Source organism: Chrysoperla carnea, chromosome 5 (genome assembly GCF_905475395.1).
Source record: "Chrysoperla carnea chromosome 5, inChrCarn1.1, whole genome shotgun sequence".
Taxonomy (NCBI): Eukaryota; Metazoa; Arthropoda; class Insecta; order Neuroptera; family Chrysopidae; genus Chrysoperla; species Chrysoperla carnea.
This window is the reverse complement of record NC_058341.1, coordinates 14,103,454-14,127,097: the sequence shown is the minus strand read 5'-3', so window position 1 is coordinate 14,127,097 and position 23,644 is coordinate 14,103,454. Positions and strand designations below refer to the sequence as shown.

At 27.8% G+C, this 23,644-nt stretch overlaps 1 protein-coding gene across 1 annotated transcript; it reads right to left on the bottom strand.

Annotated features, from left to right (window-relative positions):
* Positions 1–539: 539 nt before the first annotated feature.
* On the bottom strand, positions 540–13,361 carry LOC123299890 (nose resistant to fluoxetine protein 6-like). Its single transcript, XM_044882295.1, has 11 exons — positions 13,138–13,361; positions 6,138–6,376; positions 5,869–6,071; positions 5,177–5,316; positions 4,762–5,083; positions 3,894–4,013; positions 3,373–3,618; positions 3,156–3,251; positions 2,956–3,085; positions 2,243–2,563; positions 540–1,291 (listed from the first exon to the last, which is right to left on the bottom strand). Exons 1-11 carry the CDS (start codon positions 13,340–13,342, stop codon positions 1,136–1,138), a joined length of 2,178 nt encoding a protein of 725 aa, XP_044738230.1. The 5' UTR covers positions 13,343–13,361; the 3' UTR covers positions 540–1,135.
* Between the last annotated feature and the right edge of the window lie 10,283 nt (positions 13,362–23,644).

Below are 23,644 nucleotides of genomic sequence, written 5' to 3'. Positions count from 1 at the left end.
GTTTCATGTTAATTTCTACACGGAACCTGAAAAAAAAACTTTAAGGTCATACTAACCACTATGTAAAATATAAAAGTATACAAAATGATATCATGATTTATAAAATCCATTAATAATTTTTGGGTTGTAAGATATAAATTTTGATATAGGAAGATTAATATTGCACAAGGCTTTCTCATTATGTATAAATTGTTATGTTAATTTTTTTCACACAAAAAAGGTCAATTCTAAAAATATGTTTAAGTTATATATTTTTTTTGAAAAATAGAAGCTCCGATTTTGATAATTTTTATACCATGCATGTAAAATGTTGGTAGAAAAAAAATGTTGTCTCTCTGTCTTACTATTATTAATTAACAAAATTTATTAGGACATAAAATAAGCCATTTAAATTTTTGTTGAAAAATTAGATTTTATTTATAAACACAGGTACTTAAACTTAAACAGTCATTCCAATAACTTTTTGAAAAAATTAAAAAAAAAATCATAAAATAAATAATTTATTAACAAAAATTAAAAAGAAAACAAAATTGTCTAGTAAAAGGTGTTTAACATTTTGGGGAAGATATTTGAGGCAATTTATTTTATAACGGTCCTTTTATGATGGTCTGTTTCTGAATATCAGAGTGTTCCTGATCTGTAGGTTGGTGACTAGAACTTACGATATAGTAAGTATATGGTCTATGGTTCGATTCCAAACATCAAACGTGTAAAATAAAAAAAATTATTTCACTATATCGGAGAGTGATTGAAGGGCGATTAAACGAATTTATCACAGGCGTCATTTTACAATAAATTCTGTAACGTTTCTAGACATTTCTAGACGTTTTTATCTCGAAACGGTGTGATGGCCCACCCATAACTCTACTGTTGGTTTAGGTTATTTATTACCAGAACCCTTATATCATGAAGAATCCTTAGCTCATACTATCAAATTTCTAATATTTCTAAGTAAACATTTTTGGGCAATTTTCACGAACATTACCTTTCTTTTTTCTAAAGGATACTTTCCGAAAAAATGTCTTCCAAAATTGCAACACCTGGTTCTAGAAAAGGACACTTTCCCGGCTTCTCGAATCTGTGCCTCAAAAAAATTCCCAAAAATATTGAACACATTGAAAATTTACAAATTATATCACTTAGTTAAATCTTTATTACTACTACTATTCGGTTTATGTGATTGTTCAAATAAAATTAGTTTTGATATTCTGTACGATGGCATTTCGATAAATATCGATATTAAGAAACTTGTTAAATATGTTACAAATATTAACATAAATCCAGTACGACCCTGAAAAATAAATCATTAATTTAAATATATATATAAATTAATTAATTAGTTTAAGAGTGACTCTTATATTATTTATTTTTATTAAGTTATTTATTTTATTCTTAATCGAAACTGTGGTTTACTATAATTGATTGTATCTTGTATTCATATGCATAGAAAACTATAAGAAGATTAAAATCGTATACGCGGGGGTGATATTCCACAGCAATTTCTTTAGTCGATAACTTGATATAGTCCTTAAATTCCAGAAAAAACCAGACTTTTGTGTCTTTTGGATAAATGTTTGTAATTAAAATTAAAATACATGGATTTTTGTCGATATCTCAATAATTACTTACTCATTCGTTAAATTAAGCCGATTTTTGTACTTTTTAGGTTAAAATTATCCTATAAACAAAGTTTTAACAAATTTTGAAACAAAAATTTGTTTGCGTTTTTTTCGATTTTTTCAAAGTTGTACCGAGAAATTATTTTAATCTCCAATTTCGATAAGACTAAGTATATAAGGTAATTTTGACCCAAAAAGTACAAAAATTGGGTGTATGATATTCCTGAGCCATTTATCATTTGTCAAGTTATCCTCAATACCTGTTTGTTTGGGATTTTTGCGAATATCGTAAGGAGATATCACTATTCACCATTAGGAGATATCACTATTCACCAAATTTTTTTTGTGATTTTATCGATTTTTTAAGGAAAAATTTTTTTTGTTACCCATTTGGATAAAAATTTTGTGTATAGTATTTTATCCTAAAAAGTTAGTTTAGTTTCTAATATATCGTCCAAAATTGTATACGAAAGTTGATATCCCAGAAACTTGTTTTTCAATCGTAAAATGATCTGGTTTGTGGTTTAACGGTTGCTTGAAACAAAACAAACTTGGACATTGAGAAATGAGAAAATATTTCAAAACCTATTTTCAAAAAAAAGATAATACAATTTTCAACTTACAATATTAAATTGTCCAACGAAAAATCCTTCTTCCATTCCTAAACTATACGACAATAGTAAAAAAGGATTCAATAAATATGCACATGTCGTTAGTCGACTCATAGGAACGAACCCTCTATAGGATAATACTCTATTAATTATTCCAGCATTATTTGTTGAGCAGGCAATAAATAACCATGCTAAACCAATTCCCCATAATGGTCGATGTAATCCAGTATATAATGCTGCTACCGGCACTGACAAATTTCGATCGGGCTGAAGGCAATACAATATTGATAGATTCAGTAATGGTCCAAGAACCCAGCATAATTTTATTGTTGACTGAAAGCAAAAAAATATCATCTTCTGAAATTATTCGCCATTTTTGAAGCTTTGGTGAAAAAGTGAAAATATTGTGATTTTAAGTTAAAAAAAAAAAAAGAAATTGTTTGGCCATGATAATTTTATTGCCATTAGTTTGCAACAATATTAATCAGTTGAAGCTGTATACTCGCAATATAGCAACTTTTGTATAAGTTATTTTTTAATTGGTCAATTACAAAACGACATATTTAGGTGTATAGATTAAAATGGTCCATCCTGTATATCACAAACACATAAGACTTTGTGAATTTGGTGGAAACATTGGGAAAACACAAAATTCATCATATGTTTTTGGGATATTTGGTTAAAACATTTTGACGGTAGATGATTGATTAAATTTAAATGATTACCTTTTTCCAATCAAGTACTCCATTTAATCTGACAACATAGTATCCAGTTAATGTACCAATAACATATGGACCATATCGCGTCCATGGTGGTTCATATAGATAATCGATTGTAACTAAATTTTCATCTAATCTTTAAAAAGAAGTTAAAAATATTCAAATAATTTTATAATAAATTCAAGTTTTTATTTTTTTTTACTTACGTTGGTATAAATTTTATTGAATATGAAATATACATAGCAGTTAAACAACTGCTAATTGCTAAAACGATCATGATAATAAATGCCGCCGTAAAATGCCTAAAAATAAATTGAAAATACAATGTCCTAAAAGGATACAATTTTGGTTTTACCGAAAACTTTGTTAGATATATCTGTGTAAAGCTTTAAATTTTGACATAGAAAATTTAGTTTAACTTACGTTAATGAAAAAAATAATATTGCCGTTGTTAGAACTAAAAATTGCATATCAGCTGAAAGGAACCAAGACCATGATAAACACATATCTTTATATGCAAAAAAATTATTTATATACAATATATTACGCCACCAATATTTTGAACAATTATCTGGAACACGTTCATCGATTTCTACCAAAAATGAATCTTGATAATATTGAAAATTTACAATGGCCCATATAATTAATATTAATATAGTTGGAGTAAATCTGAAAAAAAATTATAATTTTTATACATTTGGCAAAACTTCTAATATCTATCTAAACAATATCGCAAAGAAAATTTAATAAATTATATCATCCAAAATGTATAACAATATTATTTCTTCAAATTACATTTTAATTTAGGCAACTTATAATGCATAACTATAAAAATATTGGCTATACTTCTTCATTTTTTATAATTATTGGATTTACAAGTCTCTCAAAATGGATGTTGTAGGCATAAAAATTAAGTGTTTTTGGAAAAAATCACACATACATACCTTAAATATCTCGATAAAATCGATACCATATAATGTAATAACTTTTGTGAAAAAGTGTACGAAACATCACCAAACTTTTTCATATTCGATTTAAAAAATATATATCCAACCAAAAAACCACTAAAACAAGAATTCAAAATTAATTTTACAAATAATAAAATAACTATTTTTCTTTAGATCAAATGATTCAATTTTAAAGTCCTGGTTTGTCTAACGGAGTTGTTTTTTATTTAGATATTTACTCAGATTTATTCTGATAAACTAATTTAATCGATAATCGCTATCTTCTAATAGAAATACACTTATATTTAGTATAATATGAAAATCTCTTAAATATTTCGAGAACTGTTTTGAATCAAAATGCTGACACGAGCAAAGAACATTTCATGATTGGCGATTAAAAATTGCTTAATCGTAGGCGATTAAAAATTGCTTAATCGTAGGCGAATAAAAATTGTACAATTTGTTAAGAACAGCAAAAACATAATGTAATTATGCTCTAATATTATAAAAAGGAACTACTTTGTTGTTTGTAATGGATAAACTCAAAAACCATTGGATCGATTTTAAAAATTATTTCACCAATATAAAGCTACTAATATGATGTTCTAATGTTCTTCAATAAAATTACAATTACATTTTAGGATTCAGAACAGTTTTTGTTTAAAAATGTTTAGAAAAATCTGGCATCCTCTTTTTAATACCCGGAATATATTACTCGTTAACATATTTCAAATCCAATATGCCATTTTAATTAGGCAATCAATTGAAAGACTGATATCAATTTTGCTCATCTAATTTGTTTCAACAGGTAAACAAATTAGATTATAAAAAAAAAACTCCCATAGAATCCACAAAAATGATTTACCTCAAAAAGAAAAAACTATCAACACACAATTCACCATTTGAATATGGTCCATTATAAAATAGCTCAGATAATTTATATACAACAACGGTATTCGCCATAAAATCACGTTGATACAATATTGCATGCACAGTGATTACCCAACACATGCTTCCAAAACGAAATCCATGAATGAACGGTAATGATGCACCAGTTGGATCTGATTTTGTTTTAAATAACGATTTAATATTTGAATTCAGCGAAAATGCTAACAAAATTTTACTGCCCATACTAAGTGATGCTTTGCTACCTTGAAGAACAGGTGGAAATGTTTGCCCGACTGCGCCTGTTAAGAAAAAAATAATTTTTTTGTTATTCATTACGGAAATTTGCATATTTTAAACTTTTCGGATTGTAAAATACATTCGAAAATACTCACTTGGTATTTTTTCATTTATTTTACTTTCATTAGCAATTGCGTCTTCCAAATTTTGTTTTGCTAAATCTTTAGCCTTATTTAATTTGACATCATATGTGGTTCCAATTATTGCCATTATAATTAGGAATGCGAATGTAATCCTAAAAGAAATAATGAGCAAAAAAATTATTGAATTTTAATATTCAAATGGAGATTTTCTTTGGAGAGGTTAATTTTACTATTTTGAATCAAGTAAAGAAAGTGTTATAAAGTAAAGAAAATTTGGTATTAACTTCTCTCCTAAGTCTGAACCAATTAGTCATGAAATTTAGAAAGGACTCCGCACAGAACGATCCAAAGAAAATTTTGGAGGCGGTTTGAAAAAGTTCCACAGAAAGCCATTATTCTATCTAATCATGCGGAGTCCTTTTGAATTTAAAAATTTGTGTACTTCTTTGAACGTAGCGATAATAAAAATTTTCGATTCACAAAATCTAACAAAATCCATCCATTTTGACTAATCTTGAACCCATTCTACGAGTTTTTAAACGGTTTTTACTTACATCAAATATTTTAAACTTTAAATAATTCAATTTCCTTGGATTGATTAAATTTTCACTTTCTTTGATAAATATAACCGAAAACAGTGATTGCGCCTATCATTGCAAAAGCTTGTCTAGAAATTTAAATATGCGAAAAATTTAGATACTTACAGCGTTAATTTAAAAGACATCGAATAAAGCCAAGTACCACTACGAAAACCTTTATCCAAATCCTTAATTTTATCAACTTTCATTTCGATATCATGCAACCGTTGAAAATATAAAAGATTTGCATCCAAATAAATTTGTAAACGTTGTTTCACTTCATCACGTTCACATGATGCTGGTAAACAAAGGCCAAGTGTTATTCTACCCTTTAACATACAAAATCAAATTATATATTCTTGATTTCGAAGTTCGCACGTTCTGTTATATTTTACCTCGAAATCGCTAGTATTGTAACGTTGTTGTATTGCTGAATTTTGTAAAATATATGCACCAAAAAAGTGTAACGGATACGGAGCATAATCATCATCTGTAATATTATGTCGTACAGGTAATTTTGGACTGACTGTAACCGGGATACGATCTGTGATGTATGAACATAAAACATGGTTTCCTTCCCAAAAGTTATTGCCCCATAAGAATCCAGAACCAGGAGTACCACTGGCATCGATTACTGTAAAAATAATTAATATAAAGATTTTAAGTTTTACTAATCATACATTGAAATCTCTTGGGTTTGTTTAATTACTGCTCGTTGTAGTCTCTTTGGTTTAAGAGCGAGATAGGCAATTTTTATACTTTTCTGTAATGATAGTTGCATATAAGATACTAACTTTTGTAAATATTCTTGCAAAAACTATTCAAATATTTTTGACTTTTTATGTACCTTTATTAACAAAAGGGGGTTAGGGTCAGTAAAAAAATGAAAAAGTATCCTTTTTGACAAATTGTTTAAGTTTTTCAAATTGGAATCAATTCAGTTTTTACTAGCAATAAAATTTTGATTGTCTATTAAAATGTACCACTAAAATAAATTGTACCACTAAAGACAAGTGCCTTACCATCATTAAACTTTACTAGGCTAGCCGATGACTATTGATTGCAATGTAATAAAATATTTTGAAATATTTTATATAATAATTCTTCTATTGATTATCTAATCAGTAATATTGATTGATGGATTGAATGGAAGTAAATGAATTAGTTCAGACTAGGTAAATATTGATTTAATGTATAAATATTTAATGAGGTACCATATTTTTTCAATAAAAGTAAATTGTAAAAGATGTAAGTACTTAATTTAGAAAGTTCTAATTATTTTGTAAATTCTTTGATAGTTTTTAATACCTTTTGTATATGATACGGTTATTGTACATAATGAGCCTGTGCGCCTAAATTTTAGTTTTTTTTGAGGCAATTGGTCTGTAAGAATGATTAATATATGCTTTTTTAATATTCTTTAGTTTATAATACACAAAATACCAAATGAAAAACAAAATTTCACTGCGTTTATTTTTGCTAAATATTAACTGTCATTTTTTTAATTCGATGTATTTTGAATTCATCAATACATCAACGTGTTTGATTACTGTTTTACATGTTTGATTTTTCTTACGTCTTTGATTTTATAGAAACTTTTGCTAAAAATTAAAAAGAAAAATGCATTCTTTCGAAACAATTTAACAACATAATAAATAAATTGTGCCGATTAATATTTCAGCAATTTTGTTAAATGGGTAATAATATTCATACAAAACATGGACGATTCTTTGATCACTTTTAAAAAAATCATATTTCGTTGTCATAAATGAAGATACTGTATCTAAAGTAATCATACAACATTTAATATTTAAATAATCTTATCAGTCAAATAATATGAGGGTCATATTTGATTAATAAACTGAACTTTAAGATATAATGTAAAATAAAAAATAACATGTTTCAAAAACTTTAAACTGAGTGCAAAGCCTTGGAAAATAGCAAAAATGTATGCTTTTTTTTAAATTGTACCTACGGATAGTAACACCATTAATTTTACTTTTAGATATTAATTCCAGTGCAATATAAATAATGAATTAAAAAAGCCTATGGGACTTTAACGACAAGCTGTCAGCGCCACAAGTAAATACCTACTTTTTATACCATGTATATATGAAATATATATAGTATATTTAGTTTAGTCCCAAGTTTGTAACTCCTAAAAATATTGGTGCTACGAAAAAAATTTTGGTATAGATGTTCATAGAATCTTCTAGTTAGTCTATTTTCGGTTATCCGTCCGTCCATCCGTCTGTGAACACGATAACTCAAAAATTATCAAGGTATCATCATAGGTCAATTGCGTCTTGGTCAATTGCGTCTTGGGTCAGTAGGACCCATCTTGTAAACCGTTAGAGATAGAACAAAAGTTTAAATGTAAAAATGTTTCTTATCAAAAAAATAAACAACTTTTGTTTGAAACATTTTTTTGTAAACATCACTGTTTACTTTACGAGAGCACACATTAGATGCAAATTTTATAGTATGTATTAATATGGGATTATCAGTTATGAAAGTGTGACATGTATACTCAATGTCACAAAAAATGCTCGTTTTAAAACATTCTAAGTGTTACTATTATAACATAACATATGATGAGTACGCTTAGAATGTTTTAACTGTGGCACTTTTTTTGACAGTGAGTGTATATATGTGTAATGTGATAAATTGTTTGTTTTCACTTGTTTAAGTAAACTTTGAAGTTTTTGGTAAATATGTCATATGGTATGCAATATACAAGATTGTAAACAATATTTCCGTTAAATATTATATATCTATACGAGCTAACACTTTTAGTTCTTTTTTCTATTACTAGATAAAGTCTTTCTTATACACCTTACATAAAAACCACATACACCAGGTATATAGATGATTGATTTAAGCCAAATAATAATACAATAAGACAATTTCTGTACTTGAGGGCTCTTTAAAATTATTTAATTTATTGTTTATTTATAACTTTCATTTGAACTTATATAAAATATATTTCGCAATAATAATAATGAAGTGATAATAAAATAATGTTATGTAAAAAAAAGAATGCATATACATAATATTTAGACCATAATAAAAGACGAGAGCCGGAGGGCTTAAATATAGTCTTCATTACTTACTGCATATAATGTGATATTCTTGTTAAATTTTATTTCACGTGCTACAAACGATTTGCATACTTTCGTTTTTTTAGTGCAATATAAACTTTTTACCGTTCTGCAACTCAAATAATCCGGTTGAAACGCCACTCAACCTCTATATATATGCATAACATTTACGAATCTCACTTATACCAAACATATTTTGATTGAAAAACAAAAATGAGAGTCGGATCAAACGGGATTCGATTCAGGATCCCCTAATGGAAACCTCAAATTCTAGCATTCAATTTTTTGCATGATTTTCAAAATGAATTGCCTAAATTCATTTTCATTATGGACACTAAGATATTGTTCTTTCGTGAACCATTCTCGAAAATTAAAGAAATTTTTCTTCTAGATTCTAGTTGAATTTATTTGAAAAGATATTCTAAAACAGTCTTATTTATTTTCGAACTCAAAAACGGAGGATTACTGTATCCTCAAAGTATTTTAATTATTTAATTTATTTACTATAAGCTTTCTTTGTTTCCCAGCACTTTCACCATTTTATTTAAAAAAATATTTTCACCATGCACACTTATTTGGACACTGCTTCCAATTTTATTATTAATTCCAGCGCAAAAACTATCGTCCATTAAACTCGTGAGTCGTTGTATAACCATATAGAAAAATCATCGAATTTTACAAACAGTAGTATATTAAATTTAGTCCCAAGTTCGTAATGCTTAAAAATATTGATGCTACGAAAAAAATTTTGGTATAGGTGTTCATAAAATCACCTAATTAGTTCATTTTCGATTGTCTGTCCGCCCGTCTGTCTGGCTGCCCGTCTGTCTCTTCGTGTGTCTGTATACAGCGTGCTCAGGACAAATGGGTCTTGGGTTCGTAGGACCTATTTCGTAAACGGTTAGAGATAGAACAAAAGTTTAAATATAAAAAATGTTCCTTACAAAAAATTAAACAAATTTTGTTTGAAACATTTTTCGTAAATATCAGTGTTTACTCGAGTGGAAATTAGGCGCAACTTATATAATATGTTTTATATGGAAATATCAGTTATATATGTGTGACATGTATGTATGTGTAATTTGACAGTATAATCAACACAGTCTATACATGGTATTTTAACAATTAACTCAGTCAATTGTTTTTTTCACTTGTTTACAATAATATTGATTTTTTTATGATAATCATGTGACATTCTTGTCATTCACAAAAAGACTGTTGATGGAAAATTTTTATTTTTTCAAATAATTTAATATAATTCTAAATTATTTTTATTTATTCAGCACTTATTATTCTTGAAATAAGAAGTCCTTTTTGCTTTGTTTATAATTAGAAATATTAATTATTATAAATTATATATTCGCTACTTAAGTAAAAGTACTTTAAATTTCTTAATGGATGTAAATATTGATTCTTTCGAACAAAAAAAGGTAAAGAGAATCATTATCAAGGAGAAAAGTTTTGACAATACCGCAAAGGTCACCTAACTTGAATATGAGTAAAAATTTTATAAATAATAGTAGGTACCAACACGCTGTATTTTCATGACTCCTTAAAATGAACGGGTTTTTCCGGTTTTTCACACAGTTTTTCACATAAATTTACACAGATTTTGTGTGTCAAACGTTATTCATCAATTGATCTTGACCTGCCGATGTCGACAAATACTTATTTCTTGTGATTCTAATGGTAATTGGGAAGTATGAGTTTCTAATTAACACATAATCGAACATTTGTTTGATCTTTCCATAAATAAATACAGATTCATCAAACCTGTTTTGAGAGCGATATTGTTTGCGATATGCGTTGATATTGTGATATTGTTAAACATTGTCACCAAAGAAATGTATCAAACATTGTCATCAAAAAATGCATCAAAAATCGCCAATCGCCATCAAAGAAATGCATCAAACATATGCATTTCATTGATAATTTGTGCAGATTATCATTTACTTTCACTCTTATCTAAGTGTATAATTAATACTGACTGAATGTGTTTAAGAAAAATATAAATCATTAATGTTATTACAAGAAGTTATACAACATTCACCAAACATGGAGAAAACTAACTAATTTTTCCATTGCACTATTGATACAAACAAGGTAGTGCAAAAGTAAAGATCCCATCGAATTATATGCATTAAAACGTTAATCAGTTTCAGAATGATTTATGGCCGCGATGTCTTTGACCTCCCCTGTAGTTTCATATTTACTCAAATCGGGAAAGTTAAATATTTTTAAAATAAATTGTCAATTTTACTAGTTATGTGTTTTTTTAAAGTATACGGTATAAGTATATTTTTGTAAGTCCTTGTATTTTTTTTTACCTTTCTGATAGAAAGTTTGTGATTTTTTCTAAAAAATAGAAAAACTATTCTTATGTGGGTGTTTACATTAAAATCATTTACGTATGTAGTATAATTTGTCTATGTGAGGCGACCAGAGGTTTTGTTGTGATGTTAACTCTCAAACAAATTACTCGATCAACCAGAAATTACTGATGGTGATGTTCTAATCAGTGGGAAATCTTTCCCACTAGATTTGTATTCAGTTTTGAAATGAAATGGGGAGGGGGAAAAGAAAGCACAAATTTAGAATCCATATTAATATTAGTAGATAAAATTGAAATTTTTCTAAAAAGCAAATTTGTAGAAAGTAAATTTTAATATAATTGTACAAATGGCCAAGGCCTAAAATTTGCGATATGGTAAATGAGAGAGAAGACTAGCAGTTAGTTCCTATGTGTCCTTGTCTAACTTATATGTTATTAGCTAGATATTGATTACATTATACATAATGTCTATGCATCATATGATTATGACATATGACTATGCCAAGGATACATAGGAACTAACTGGCTGTCTTCTCTCTCATTCATCATATCGCATCCACTTACAGGCTAACATATCCCTGACGTTATCTATGTATAATATTCTATGTGTCTGAATCAGAAAGCTCATTGGTTTGTACCCCAAAGGTCACATCCACCAAGGCTTGTTTATGTATTAAAACTATTTAGATTATAAAGGAAATGCAATAATATTTATATAATCAATAAAGTAATAAGTAACAATATTTTGTAGAGAAAATCGTTTAAAATACAAAACAAGATCATTAATTACATCACCTCTTTGACTTCCATTATAACAGAACTCTTGATGACGATAAAAACTACGATGGAGTTAATTTTTCTGTGTATGATAGAAATATTAAAAAGAGGGAAATAAGGAATTTGTTTAGATAATCATCCCGGAAATGTACGTTAATATTCGAGCATGTTCTAGTCAGATCGAAATGAATTCGGGGTTATTTAAACTGTTTGATTTTAAAATATTTAGAGCTTATACTAAGCTATTTATTATTTTGAATTGTTATTACGTTGGTAATCACTGCATTATTTCACTAAGACCGCGCATCATTCACTAAGATTAAGCATAGCTTCTTAGTTATTTTAATATTTTATTATTATGAATTGAGTATCTGCTCATTCATAAATCCATTAAGTATTATGTAACAGTCCAACAGCCAATGTCAATTGCTTTTGGGAAAAATTACCACATGAGTAAGAGGTCGATTTTATTTATTATATATTTTAGGAGGTAAAAGAGATAAAATCGGCAATAAAACTATGCGAAATAATAAAAATTGTTAGGGGCTTCTTGGAATACCCGGTAGGAACTATGTTCTTTAACTAATGTATTTGTAATAAAAATTTTTTAAATTAAAAAAAAAATGTTTCGACGTAATTGGCTTTCGACCTAGTGGCCTTCCGCATGAGACGCGGACATCGTTACCATAAGACCACGGCCTCATAGAGAACATGTTAATTTCAAGATAATATATTATAAAAAAAAGTGTCGGTCGATCAGTGTCGGGCACTTTATTTTGTCTAGCCCTCTTCTAGAATCGATTATATTACCCTGCAAAATATAAAAAAGGCTTAATATAATTGATTTTGCTTCTTTCACGATATATGCGAGTTGTTAAAAAGAAAATAACAAATTTCTACATCTCATAATATTTATCATTCCTTAATAGTAGCGAATATAATGAATTCGCTTCGAAAACTGTTTTTTATTTTTTCACTTTTATTTACATTTTTAACACCACAAAAAATCGTTTCGCAGAAGCGAGTGTAATTAACGAAGTATTATTTTATTAAGGATACTTTGAAAAAAAAATATAATTAGATAATGAATTGTATAAAATCGTTATTGTCTGTATCATGTAATTCGGAAGCGGTTATTACTTGGATACCCTAAATTAACGAAAGAAAAAAAATAAAAATACATACTTTTCAAAGCCCATACTGTTCGATTATTCGCAGCATGAACAAATTCATCTAACTGTTTTGTACACAATGTATTCTCGTTAATAACCGTACTATTAATCGTTGATAATCCATAAACAATTGAATCGCTTCGTAAATCTAAATTATTATTATTACTACACCAAACATTTATAAACAGACCAATAAAAATACAAATTTTTAAAAACATTTTTTTACACTTTTATTAAAAAAACAAACTAGTGAACATTTTATTTTAAAAAACCACAAAAAAGGCTTTAATTAAAAAAAAAAAAAACTTATTTAAATGTAAGGCTTTGCGGCTCTAAAATTTATTGCGTATATCTATGAGATCTAATCAGTCGAAGTATTTAATAAAAACAATTACTTAAGTACACAATAATTTTAGTATTTAAATTTTATTTATTTATTATTTGATGGGATATTATTTGAAATTGAAAGTGGTGGGGGGTTGTTTGAGTCAATATTAATTATTGTTAAATAATATAATGTGTACCTAAATGCCTACATACGAAAATCGAACATTCACATAACATCCATATACAGGAATCGAAAATTGTTTGTGAGCCATAATTCATAAAAATAAATTCAAACGTTTAAGAATGGCAACACAAGTCAGAATCGAGAAAAAACGAAAACAAAATTTGGTTTTGCAATTTGATGAAACTCGGTGGATGAGGTTATTTTGATCCAAAACGTATAAAAATCAGGTTTATTTAACGATTGGATGCCGAGTTTCTGAGATATCGCAATATTTTGATCCATTTTAGTCCATATCTCAAAAACTATTCTACCAATCAGCAAATGCACCCGATTTTTATAATTTTTGGGTCAAAATTACCTTATATACTGAGTTTTATCGAAATTGGAGGTAACAAAAATTTCTCGATTTTTTGCAATTTTTTTAAGGGCCCTTTGAAAAAATCGAAAAAAACGCAAAAAAATTTTTTGTTATGGAATTTGATGAAACTTGGTGGAAGGGGTTATTTTGATCCAAAAAGTATAAAAATCAGGTTTATTTAATGATTGGATGCCGAGTTTCTGAGATATAGCAATATTTTGATCCATTTTAGTCCATATCTCAAAAACTATTCGACCAGTCATCAAATGCACCTGTTATTCCCACAGCACCCATAGTTACACTTTCACATACCTAAAGTTTACCTGGAACAAAGTACTCTTTTTGTTATCCACAGATATCTTACATTACAGACTTAATTTCGTTATTTTCTTGGAAAGACCTTGACAGGCGCTCAAGATAAGAAACTCATTGCAAAAACAATACTAAATGCAAAAAATGCGATGATATGCATGATATATCTGCACCAAAATTAAAACATCAAAAATTTTCATCAAAATTTCGCATTACGTTGTAGATCTGCCAAAATAGAATTCTACAGACTTTAATTTGTTTTTATTTACTGCAAAAAATACTTATTTTACCAAATATTTCGTGAAATTGGAGGTGAAGAAAAACTCATTAGATTCCGTGCAACGTGTTAAACTATGCAATTTTTTAAATCTTTAAAATAACACTGTCTTTGCTAGTGCAGTAAATACATAGGAAAATATCTCAGATTTTAAAATAAATTTATCCCGTCCGGTTTTTCAACGGGATAATTATGATAAAAATAGTAGTTTTTAAGACGTATTGCCTCTAACTGTTTGTGTATATAGACGAAAGAATTAAGTATGGAAATATGCGCATAGTTGAGATAATTTTTCAAATCTAATATGATTTTAACAATTATATTCTCTTATATAACAATAATTTATTTAATTATTCCTAAATAAGTTCGAACAAGTATGAAATTTTAGTAGAAGTGGAAGGTTCCGTACAATATCTAATTATTTTTAAAGAAAAATATTATAACTGGTAGAAAATTGAATAAATTGAGGAAAAATAAATCGGTGAAAACAAATTGTGTCACTCTCCTAATGTTAAATTTTGGCATTCCCCAAAACAGGAATATAATGAAATTGGAATAGAATGAAAAATATATAATATATGTTTTGAACTGAAATTCCAAAACTTATTTCTGAGAATATTAAAACTTATCCTCAAAAAATAAAAATCAGATTAAAAAAAAAAGTCAGTCATGGGGACTATCGACGGAAGTCAAAAGTTTAAGAAAATTTAATACTTTGAAATAAATTTTTTTTTTTTAATTAATGCAACAGCACACACAGTGCTTTCAAGCGGTCATTCATCCTAGAACTAAGTGTGCTCAAGTATGGAGCATGACGCTTGCGGGCCACGGGAGTTCCATGCTTTTTGTTCACCCAAAAAAGTGCTCAACTCGCCAAAAGAAATTTTCACTTCATTACTATAAACTTTTGTTTCTTCCAAAGCTTGATTTCAGTTTGTACACATTTTTTATTGAAACGGAATGCATTCTAACAATTGATTAGATATGCCTAATGATTGAAATAGCAGCATATAATTATTACATAATACGTCATTAAATCGAGGAAAATTTCCCGACATAGATTGTAAGTATATGTTTCGAATCAGATAAAAAAATTCAATATTATACGAATTCTACTATTTTTATGGTTAGTATAGGTCACAATTGTGCTTTATTTTAAAAAATAATTTATTTCTGGTGTCGACTGGCATCTTTAAGATATCAAAAAAAAAAAAAAAATACTTTATGGAATTTAAAAACATTTCGTATATAGTCAAACCTGGATAAACGAGAGTTCAAGGGAGCTGAATCTCATACTCGCTTATAGAGGTTTCTCACAACCCGAGTTTCTCGCTAGTGCAGGTACATGGGTAGCGTTTCTATCTTATAGAGGTACGCATCAATAACAAGTCACAGCAACTACGAATGAAATAAATGTATAGTAATTATATTTTTATTGTAGCTTTAGTTCCTCCTAAATAATATGAATAAATAAAGCTCGACTGTCGCTTATAGAGGTATAGATAAGTAGCAGTCTCACTTACGGAGGTCCATGAGGAAAAAGCGACTCTCTCTTACAGAGGTTTCTGTTTTATCGCTAATAGAGGGTTTGTGAGCTTAAAATGACGGGTCCTGGCTATTACTCTCACTTATAGAGTTTTCTCATTTATCCAGTTCTCACTTACCCAGATTTGACTGACCAAGAAATACATAAATCGGGTTAATCTAATGATTAATCTCTAATTTTTGAAATATCACCTGAAATCCTTTGCAAAAGCGATATGTCGAGTAGTAATTGAAATGATATATCAATTACTACTCGACTTATTGTTCAGTCCATCAAAGTCACCTTTTGCAAGTTTTGTCAAAATCAGAAATATATACGATTGTTCTGGATTTTTATCAAATTTCTTAAGGACGTTCCTCGGAAAGGATCAAAAAATCTGGTTTTCTTATGAAAATCCTAAAATCGTGTATACGCATTCTCATTAATGCCCTGTACAAGAACTTTTTGAATACCCCTTTCAGTGTGAAATTTATAGATTTGGGCTGTTAAAGTTTTCGTTGAGCTGTTAAAAGGCTTATTTTCGTAAGTAGTTTTGGAAAACTAATATTCATTAGTTAAAGCAACTCAAATGTTTCTATAAAGAAAATAATTGCAAACAACACTCGCTTTTCCATGACATATATTTAAAGTTCTATAAGGGATTTTCTCTAAATCCATTCACAGGCATCAATATTTCAAAAACAATGGTGTAAGTTTAACGACAAAACTTACTCTTAATTATTGTCGAATTTTCCCAAATTCTAACAGAATTTATAAATAAAACTCGAAACAGAAGCCTCAAGTATGATCACACATTCAATTTTTGAGAAACTACCTTAAAGGATAGGAAATTTTATGGGTAACACTTTATAAATAGGAACCACGATTTTTTGAGATAGATATCACTCGATATCCTCTAAGATGAATAACTACTCATCTTATAAGGTCTTTACATTTTTTTAGACAAAAAGACTATGTTTTTTTGGATTGCCTTTTTGGAACAACTTTATTATTTCTAGCAGAAAAATAATTACATTTTCCAAAATTATAAAATTAACATTTTTTAATTTAAAATAATATACATAATACAGTAATAGCCTTAACCTTCATTTTACAATGTAATTTTTACAAAAATATTATTTAATTTATGTAATCATAGAAAAGACATATATTACATCTCACATATATATGTGTTATATTTAATAAACTAGGAAGCAGGTAGATAATTAGGAATGATTAATAAAAACTGTTTTTATAAACAAAAGTGCAACATCAATTTACATTTTATATTAATTTATCATATTTTTGCTTTGTGTTTGTGATTAAATAATAAGAAGTATTAAATTAATAATTATTGTAATTTTCATAATTTTTTTATATCAGTTAATTTTTTATTTCAAAACGGTAAAATGAAAAAATATAATTCTACAAGACCTGTTATCGCTAAATTACATTCTTTTTCTGCCTAATTATTGTCATCAACGAGATATGAAGAGTTTTGGATTATCTTTGGATACTATCCCATACAATAGCTTATGTTTTGAGATAAGAGAACAAAGTTTTGCCTGCCCCTTGAACTGATCCTGATTTACCTGTGTTTTAAACAGGTATCCCAGTATGACACACAATATCTTTGACATTATCCAGAACATCGTTAACCGTGAAACGGGGCAACATGAATTTTTCCTAATTTTCGAATAAAACATCCTTTGATTAAAAAAATCAATCTTTGTTGTAGATTCTATGAGTTTATCAAGAACAACACTTCATGACCTCCAATTACGAATGAGTCATCGTACATTAAAGAGAGTGTTATAATGAAATCTAGAACCTATTTTAAAAATTACTAAGGCCGTCCCTGCTTACATATTTAACTAAATTTTATATTTAATTTATTAATCTTAAATAAAAATTTTACAACTGATCTAATGGATTAATGGAAATCAATATATTCGCAATTTATTGTAAAAAATCCTTGATAAATAACACATCACATGTTTTAAAAAATCGTTAATTGTAGTTTGCTAGAATTTTAAATGTGTAAAGTCATTATTTTGATAAATTACATCGAATAGACTTGGAGATAAATGACACAAAATTCTAAATCACTCGTTACATGTATGCGAACCATTATTTCAAATGACCATTGGTTGATAGGAGATGATATTGGCGTATTGTAGTTATTTGGAGCCGTGATAAAAGTATGGGCTTATAATTTTCGGTTCGAAAATAACTAAGGAAAAAATATACCTTAATAAAAATAAAATTAAGCCTGTTGCAATTTATTAAAATCGCCCTTCTACGAAACCCCGAAGCCCAGCGCTTTAACTATCATTTTCCATCAGTTAATTTTGACCATCAATTAAATTAATAAGTAACAAATGGTTTGAACTATTGAGTCGGTGTCTCCAGTTTTAAAACCAGAGTTGGTGATTTTAAACAGATTTAACAACGCATATTTACATAATTGGAAAATTCTGTTAAAGACATTGATTGAGAAATGAAAAGTCAAAGGTTTTCAAAAATCAATTTAAAATCTGTATTGACGCAAAAGTAAGAACTCCTTGAAATATTAACAGAACCTGTTTTTCATCTACATTTTCTTACGTTGTAGAATAAAAATTTGCTCTTTTCAACTTATTTAATTTCTAAATAAGTTCATCTTTTAAATAATTGTTCGATATTTTCCACATTACGAATAAATGCGGGGCATATGACTTTTAAGGCCGTGACTTTACAGATAGAAGAGAAATGCAAAGGCCAAATATTCCCTTAAAAAACTTATTTTTATTTAACACCACAATTTATTTAAATGAGGAGTGTTTGCAACATTTCTTACAAAAAAAGCAGTTTTTAAACGAAACCATACATTTGTCGAGGCAAAAAATTAAAATCAATGTATTTTTTACAATAAATTGTAAATTAACGAAATTCATTTCCCCTAAGAACCTCAGATTTTATAAAATAATCTTTGAAAATAAATTCGATCAATGGGGAAAGTAAAAGGGCTTTACTATCAAAACTTTTCTAGGGCAAACTCTTGCTGCAAAATTTACAGATTCAAAATAAATTCATATTATAATTATCTCATTAAAAAAATGAACTTTAAATCGGACGTCATTGGTCATAAAAAATGTACAAAAAAAATTACTGAGAGTGGTTTATAAACAAATAATATCGTGCGTTGTGCAGGTAATTAATGGTTCCCTGATGTAAACAAGAGATCGATTATTAATAAAATAACTTTTTTTTACGCTTAATAATTGAATAAATCATACGGGTAATACATCATAATTTATGTTCTTTTAAACATGCTAATTATTATATCTTTATAATTTTATTGAACCGAAATTAAAAGCATCTCTATCCTCTGTATGTTTTTAGTTTTCAAAAAAAAAAAGCAAATCTCAAAGAAATTTTAAAACATACCCCTTAAAGCATGGCATTTAATTCTCAACATTATGTACAAGGGTTGTTCAAATTTTCACATTTTGCAATCTAGTGGTTATTTCGAAACTCGAAGATCGACTATAAGGAAGACTTAAAAAACGTCTTTATTTATAGATTTTCAGGGCGCCTAGGGAGATTTTGCTCAATTGAAAATCAGAAACTGGATCAAACTTAACTTGCAAAATTTGAAAGGCATAGACACCAGACCAGGTGAAACTAAATTAATACTTAAAAAAGCTAAGCTTCTGCATTTATGCTAACTTTCCAGATCAAGTTTTAGTAAGAGCTTGAAAGCTAATTTTTTCTTACAATATATGTATATTACATTTTTTAAGCGATTTTTTTGTCTATTTTGTCCCAGATACTCGACACAAGTGTTTGAAAGAAAGTATTTTATCATATTGGCTTGATTTATTTTCCTGGCTTTACATTAACCCAATCCTACCTACACGCAGATATTAAATTTAAGACAGTATGATCGTAATGACATAGGCGTAGTAATTTGAGCTGTCTTGAATCGCTGGCTTTACTGCCTGGCTTGAAAATTGTCTTTGTAATACAAACTTAAATTGCTTTATAAACAATTCATGATATCATCGAATTGTAAATATTAGCAGAAAAAAAATCGTTTAAATAAATTAGTAAGTGTAATTTCAATAATGACACAATGGCGAATATTACAAATTAATTCTTATATTTTTTGCTATAAATCATAAAAATTAATGAAGGAGTCTTAAAATAAGTAATGTTTAAATGAACTCGATGTTATCTAAAATGAACTGGTTTTTTTTTTGTTGATAAAAATCAAAACACTGTTGTAAAAATAATTAGGACCACACAAATATATAGATAATCAGGACCACACACGTGACGCCAAGCTAAATTTGGTAAACACATTTTTTCTTTCTAGTTTAACTATCCAGACGTGCGTGAAAAATAATATTGATCCTTCTAAATGAAAAACTCATCAATAATACTCAGAATAAAAATTCTAGCAAAATTTTATATTCCTAGGTTTCTAAAAGCCGGGTCCATCTAACTTCTGAAAAAAATTCATTTTTCTACGTAAGTCTTGTTGCTCTGAAAATAAGCTGATATTATCAGTAGGTAGGAAATTGGAAATTTATACAAATTGAAACTGAAAATTACGATTGATATTATTTATTTTTCTTAACGCTAATATCATTTTTTATGCTTTTAATTTTAAAATTTAAGAAAATTAATTGTGTTAATTTATATACAGGTGTTTCAATTAACATTGAGAAAATAAATCCAAAAATTATTGTAAATAATGTTGTCATAATTCCAATAATTACCTAAAAAGAAATAAAATTATATAACAAGGAAATATTTAGTGTATAATTCATTCGTAGACCCAATTTTCTATAAAATATGTAATAAAATTTTTGATAGATGCTAAAAATAACTGTCCCTTTGAGAATTTCTAAATTTTACTTTTTTGTCAATCCAGTAAAATAGATAAAGGCTGTCAAAGTTGGAACTTTTTTGCTTCTGTTAAATGTATTAGTAGACTATAACTAAAAAATTTTTCGAGAGATTTTTTTTAAAAACAACTTTTAAGACCAATTGTTTGCAACGGACGTATTTTAGAAAATATCTTTGAAATTGTGGTAGTAGTAACCTTAGGTAGAGGAATATTATGGTCCTAAATACATCGAAGGCTTCTACATGACTATAAAATACTATATCTATAATATCCAACTGTTTATAATCAGTTTTTTGATTTCAATGATGAATTATAGACAAAGTTTAGGCTAGGAACTATAAATTTAAGATGATTTATGACATATATTATAACTTGCTAAAGAAATTTTTTGATTCTTTGAAATACTTACATAGCTCAAAGGGTTATATGTTAAACCATCCAAAAAAGTTCGATTCACCATAATTATTATAAACGGATTAATTAAATACATTGAAAATGTCAATCGACTTAATGGAATAAACATTTTATATGATAAAATCGTATTCACATTTTTAGCATTATTTGTTATACATATAATTAAAAACATAGCCCAAACTAAGGCCCAAATTGTACGTGCAAATCCTATACGAAGTAGCCAAAATAATGTTAATGTTGTATAAGAACTATATGTATCAGATAAGACAGTTATATGGAGTAATATGAAAAATATCCAATACGCTCGTAGAAAAATCTGAAAATAGATATGAACAAGTGAAAATAAACAATTGACTGAGTTAATTATTGAAATACTATGTAAAGACAGTGATATTCCCATATAATACATATTATAAAATTTGCATCTAATTTTCGCCCTCGTGGGTAGATAAACAGTGATGTAAATAAGAAAATGTTTTAAACAAAAGTTCGTTATAAGGAACATTTTTTACATTTAAACTTTTGTTCTATCTCTAATAGTTTACAAGATGGATTCTACGGTCCCAAGACCCAATTGACCTATCGCACGGTGTAAAAATTTCAACTTGATATTTTTTTTCGTTTTTGAGTTATCGTGATGACAGACAGACGACAGACAGACATACAGACAACCGGATATTGGCTAATTAGGTGACTTTAAGAACTCCTATACCAAAATTTAGTTCGTAGCATTAATATTTTTAAGCATTACAAACTTGGGATTAAACTTAGTTTACCTTGATATACCTTGATAGATTTTTCGACTGTAGAAAAGCATTAATTTTCTTAAAAGAAAGCATTTATGTATATGTAGGAGTGGCAGAAAAAGTACAACATTTGTTTTTGCATTGGCAGAAGAAAAGCATACGTTGGCAGGTAAATTATCGTATCGTTGAGAACAACTTTCACGATTCTTCTGGAATTATTCCTACAGGATTACTTAATGCTCGAGTAAGTTTATTACTATACCTGATTTATTTTCAATGATCCATTTATCTTGAAAGCATAATATCCAGTTAAAATACCTACAAGATATGGTCCAATACGTACCCATGGTTTTAAATACATAAGTTGCAATGCAAATAAGACATTATTGTATCTATAAGCAAACGAAAATTTATTTTTAAATGTTTAGATAAATAATGAATGGTAAAAATAATTTGTCATTTAGACGAACACAATGGGTGAAAGAACAATAGATGGGATTTTATCTTGTTTTTGTAAAGTACTGTGATTAAAATGTCATATGTCAATGCAAACAATATTTTGGTAATATCAATACACTTATTATTTACTATCCTTCTTAGCTTTTATGAACTCTCAATGTTTACTTTTGTCTCTAAAATTGTAGGTAATTATTGTTTCTAGATTTTTCTAGATTTACCCCGATGTCAATCTTCATATATTTTCATTGATTAATACTCCTCTAGAAATTGCTGTGTAGCTAATTGCAAAAACAAAAAAGTACAATTGATTTTATTAGAAAAAATGTTTATAAAAAAAAATGTCTTTTTTAAGTTGACTTATGCTTGAAACTCGAAAAATAACTTTTATCGATAAAGATACATCGAGCAAAAATGTTGGGTGTGTAGGCGCACATCTTACGCAGACATTAAACTTGTCTCAGGTGCTCAAGCTGAATGAAAAACTCACTCTACTCTGCAATGCATGTGGATGGGCACTTGGACAATCGCATTCTCGAAAGACTATTGAAAATTAACTTACCCCGGTATAAAATTATATATATGTGCTAAATATGCTGATAATAAACCAGAACCAAAAATTAATCCAAAAATAATTATTAAAATTTTAGAAAAATAACTAAAAACATTAGTATTAACAATTAATACCGTTAGTCATGGTTCAATACTTTCTCCAGGCATAATTTCGTGCTTAATACTTACCGTATTGAAAATAACAACAAAATATTTCCAATTATAAAAAATTGTAAATCAATGGACATATACCAGGTCCAAGTCAAACATATATTCTCAAAACGATCAAAATTACTTATGTAAAGTAAATTTTTCCACCAATTTTCTGTACATTTTTCGTAAAATAATTCGACTGATTCGATTAATTGTGAAATTTTATAATATTCAGAAATTGATGTAAATATGATGATTGTAATTAAGAGTACGGGCGTAAAACTAAAATTAAAAATTTGATATTAATTAATTTGCTATT

Excerpts from the sequence above, each read along its gene's own strand:
- LOC123299890 (XM_044882295.1), bottom strand. The coding sequence starts at position 13,342 with ATGTTTTTAAAAATTTGTATTTTTATTGGTCTGTTTATAAATGTTTGG. Across the intron at positions 4,014-4,761 it reads GATAGTTTTTTCTTTTTGAG|TGGTTTTTTGGTTGGATATA; the intron begins GTAAATCATTTT and ends TTCTTGTTTTAG. Across the intron at positions 3,252-3,372 it reads ATATTATTTTTTTCATTAAC|GCATTTTACGGCGGCATTTA; the intron begins GTAAGTTAAACT and ends ATTTATTTTTAG.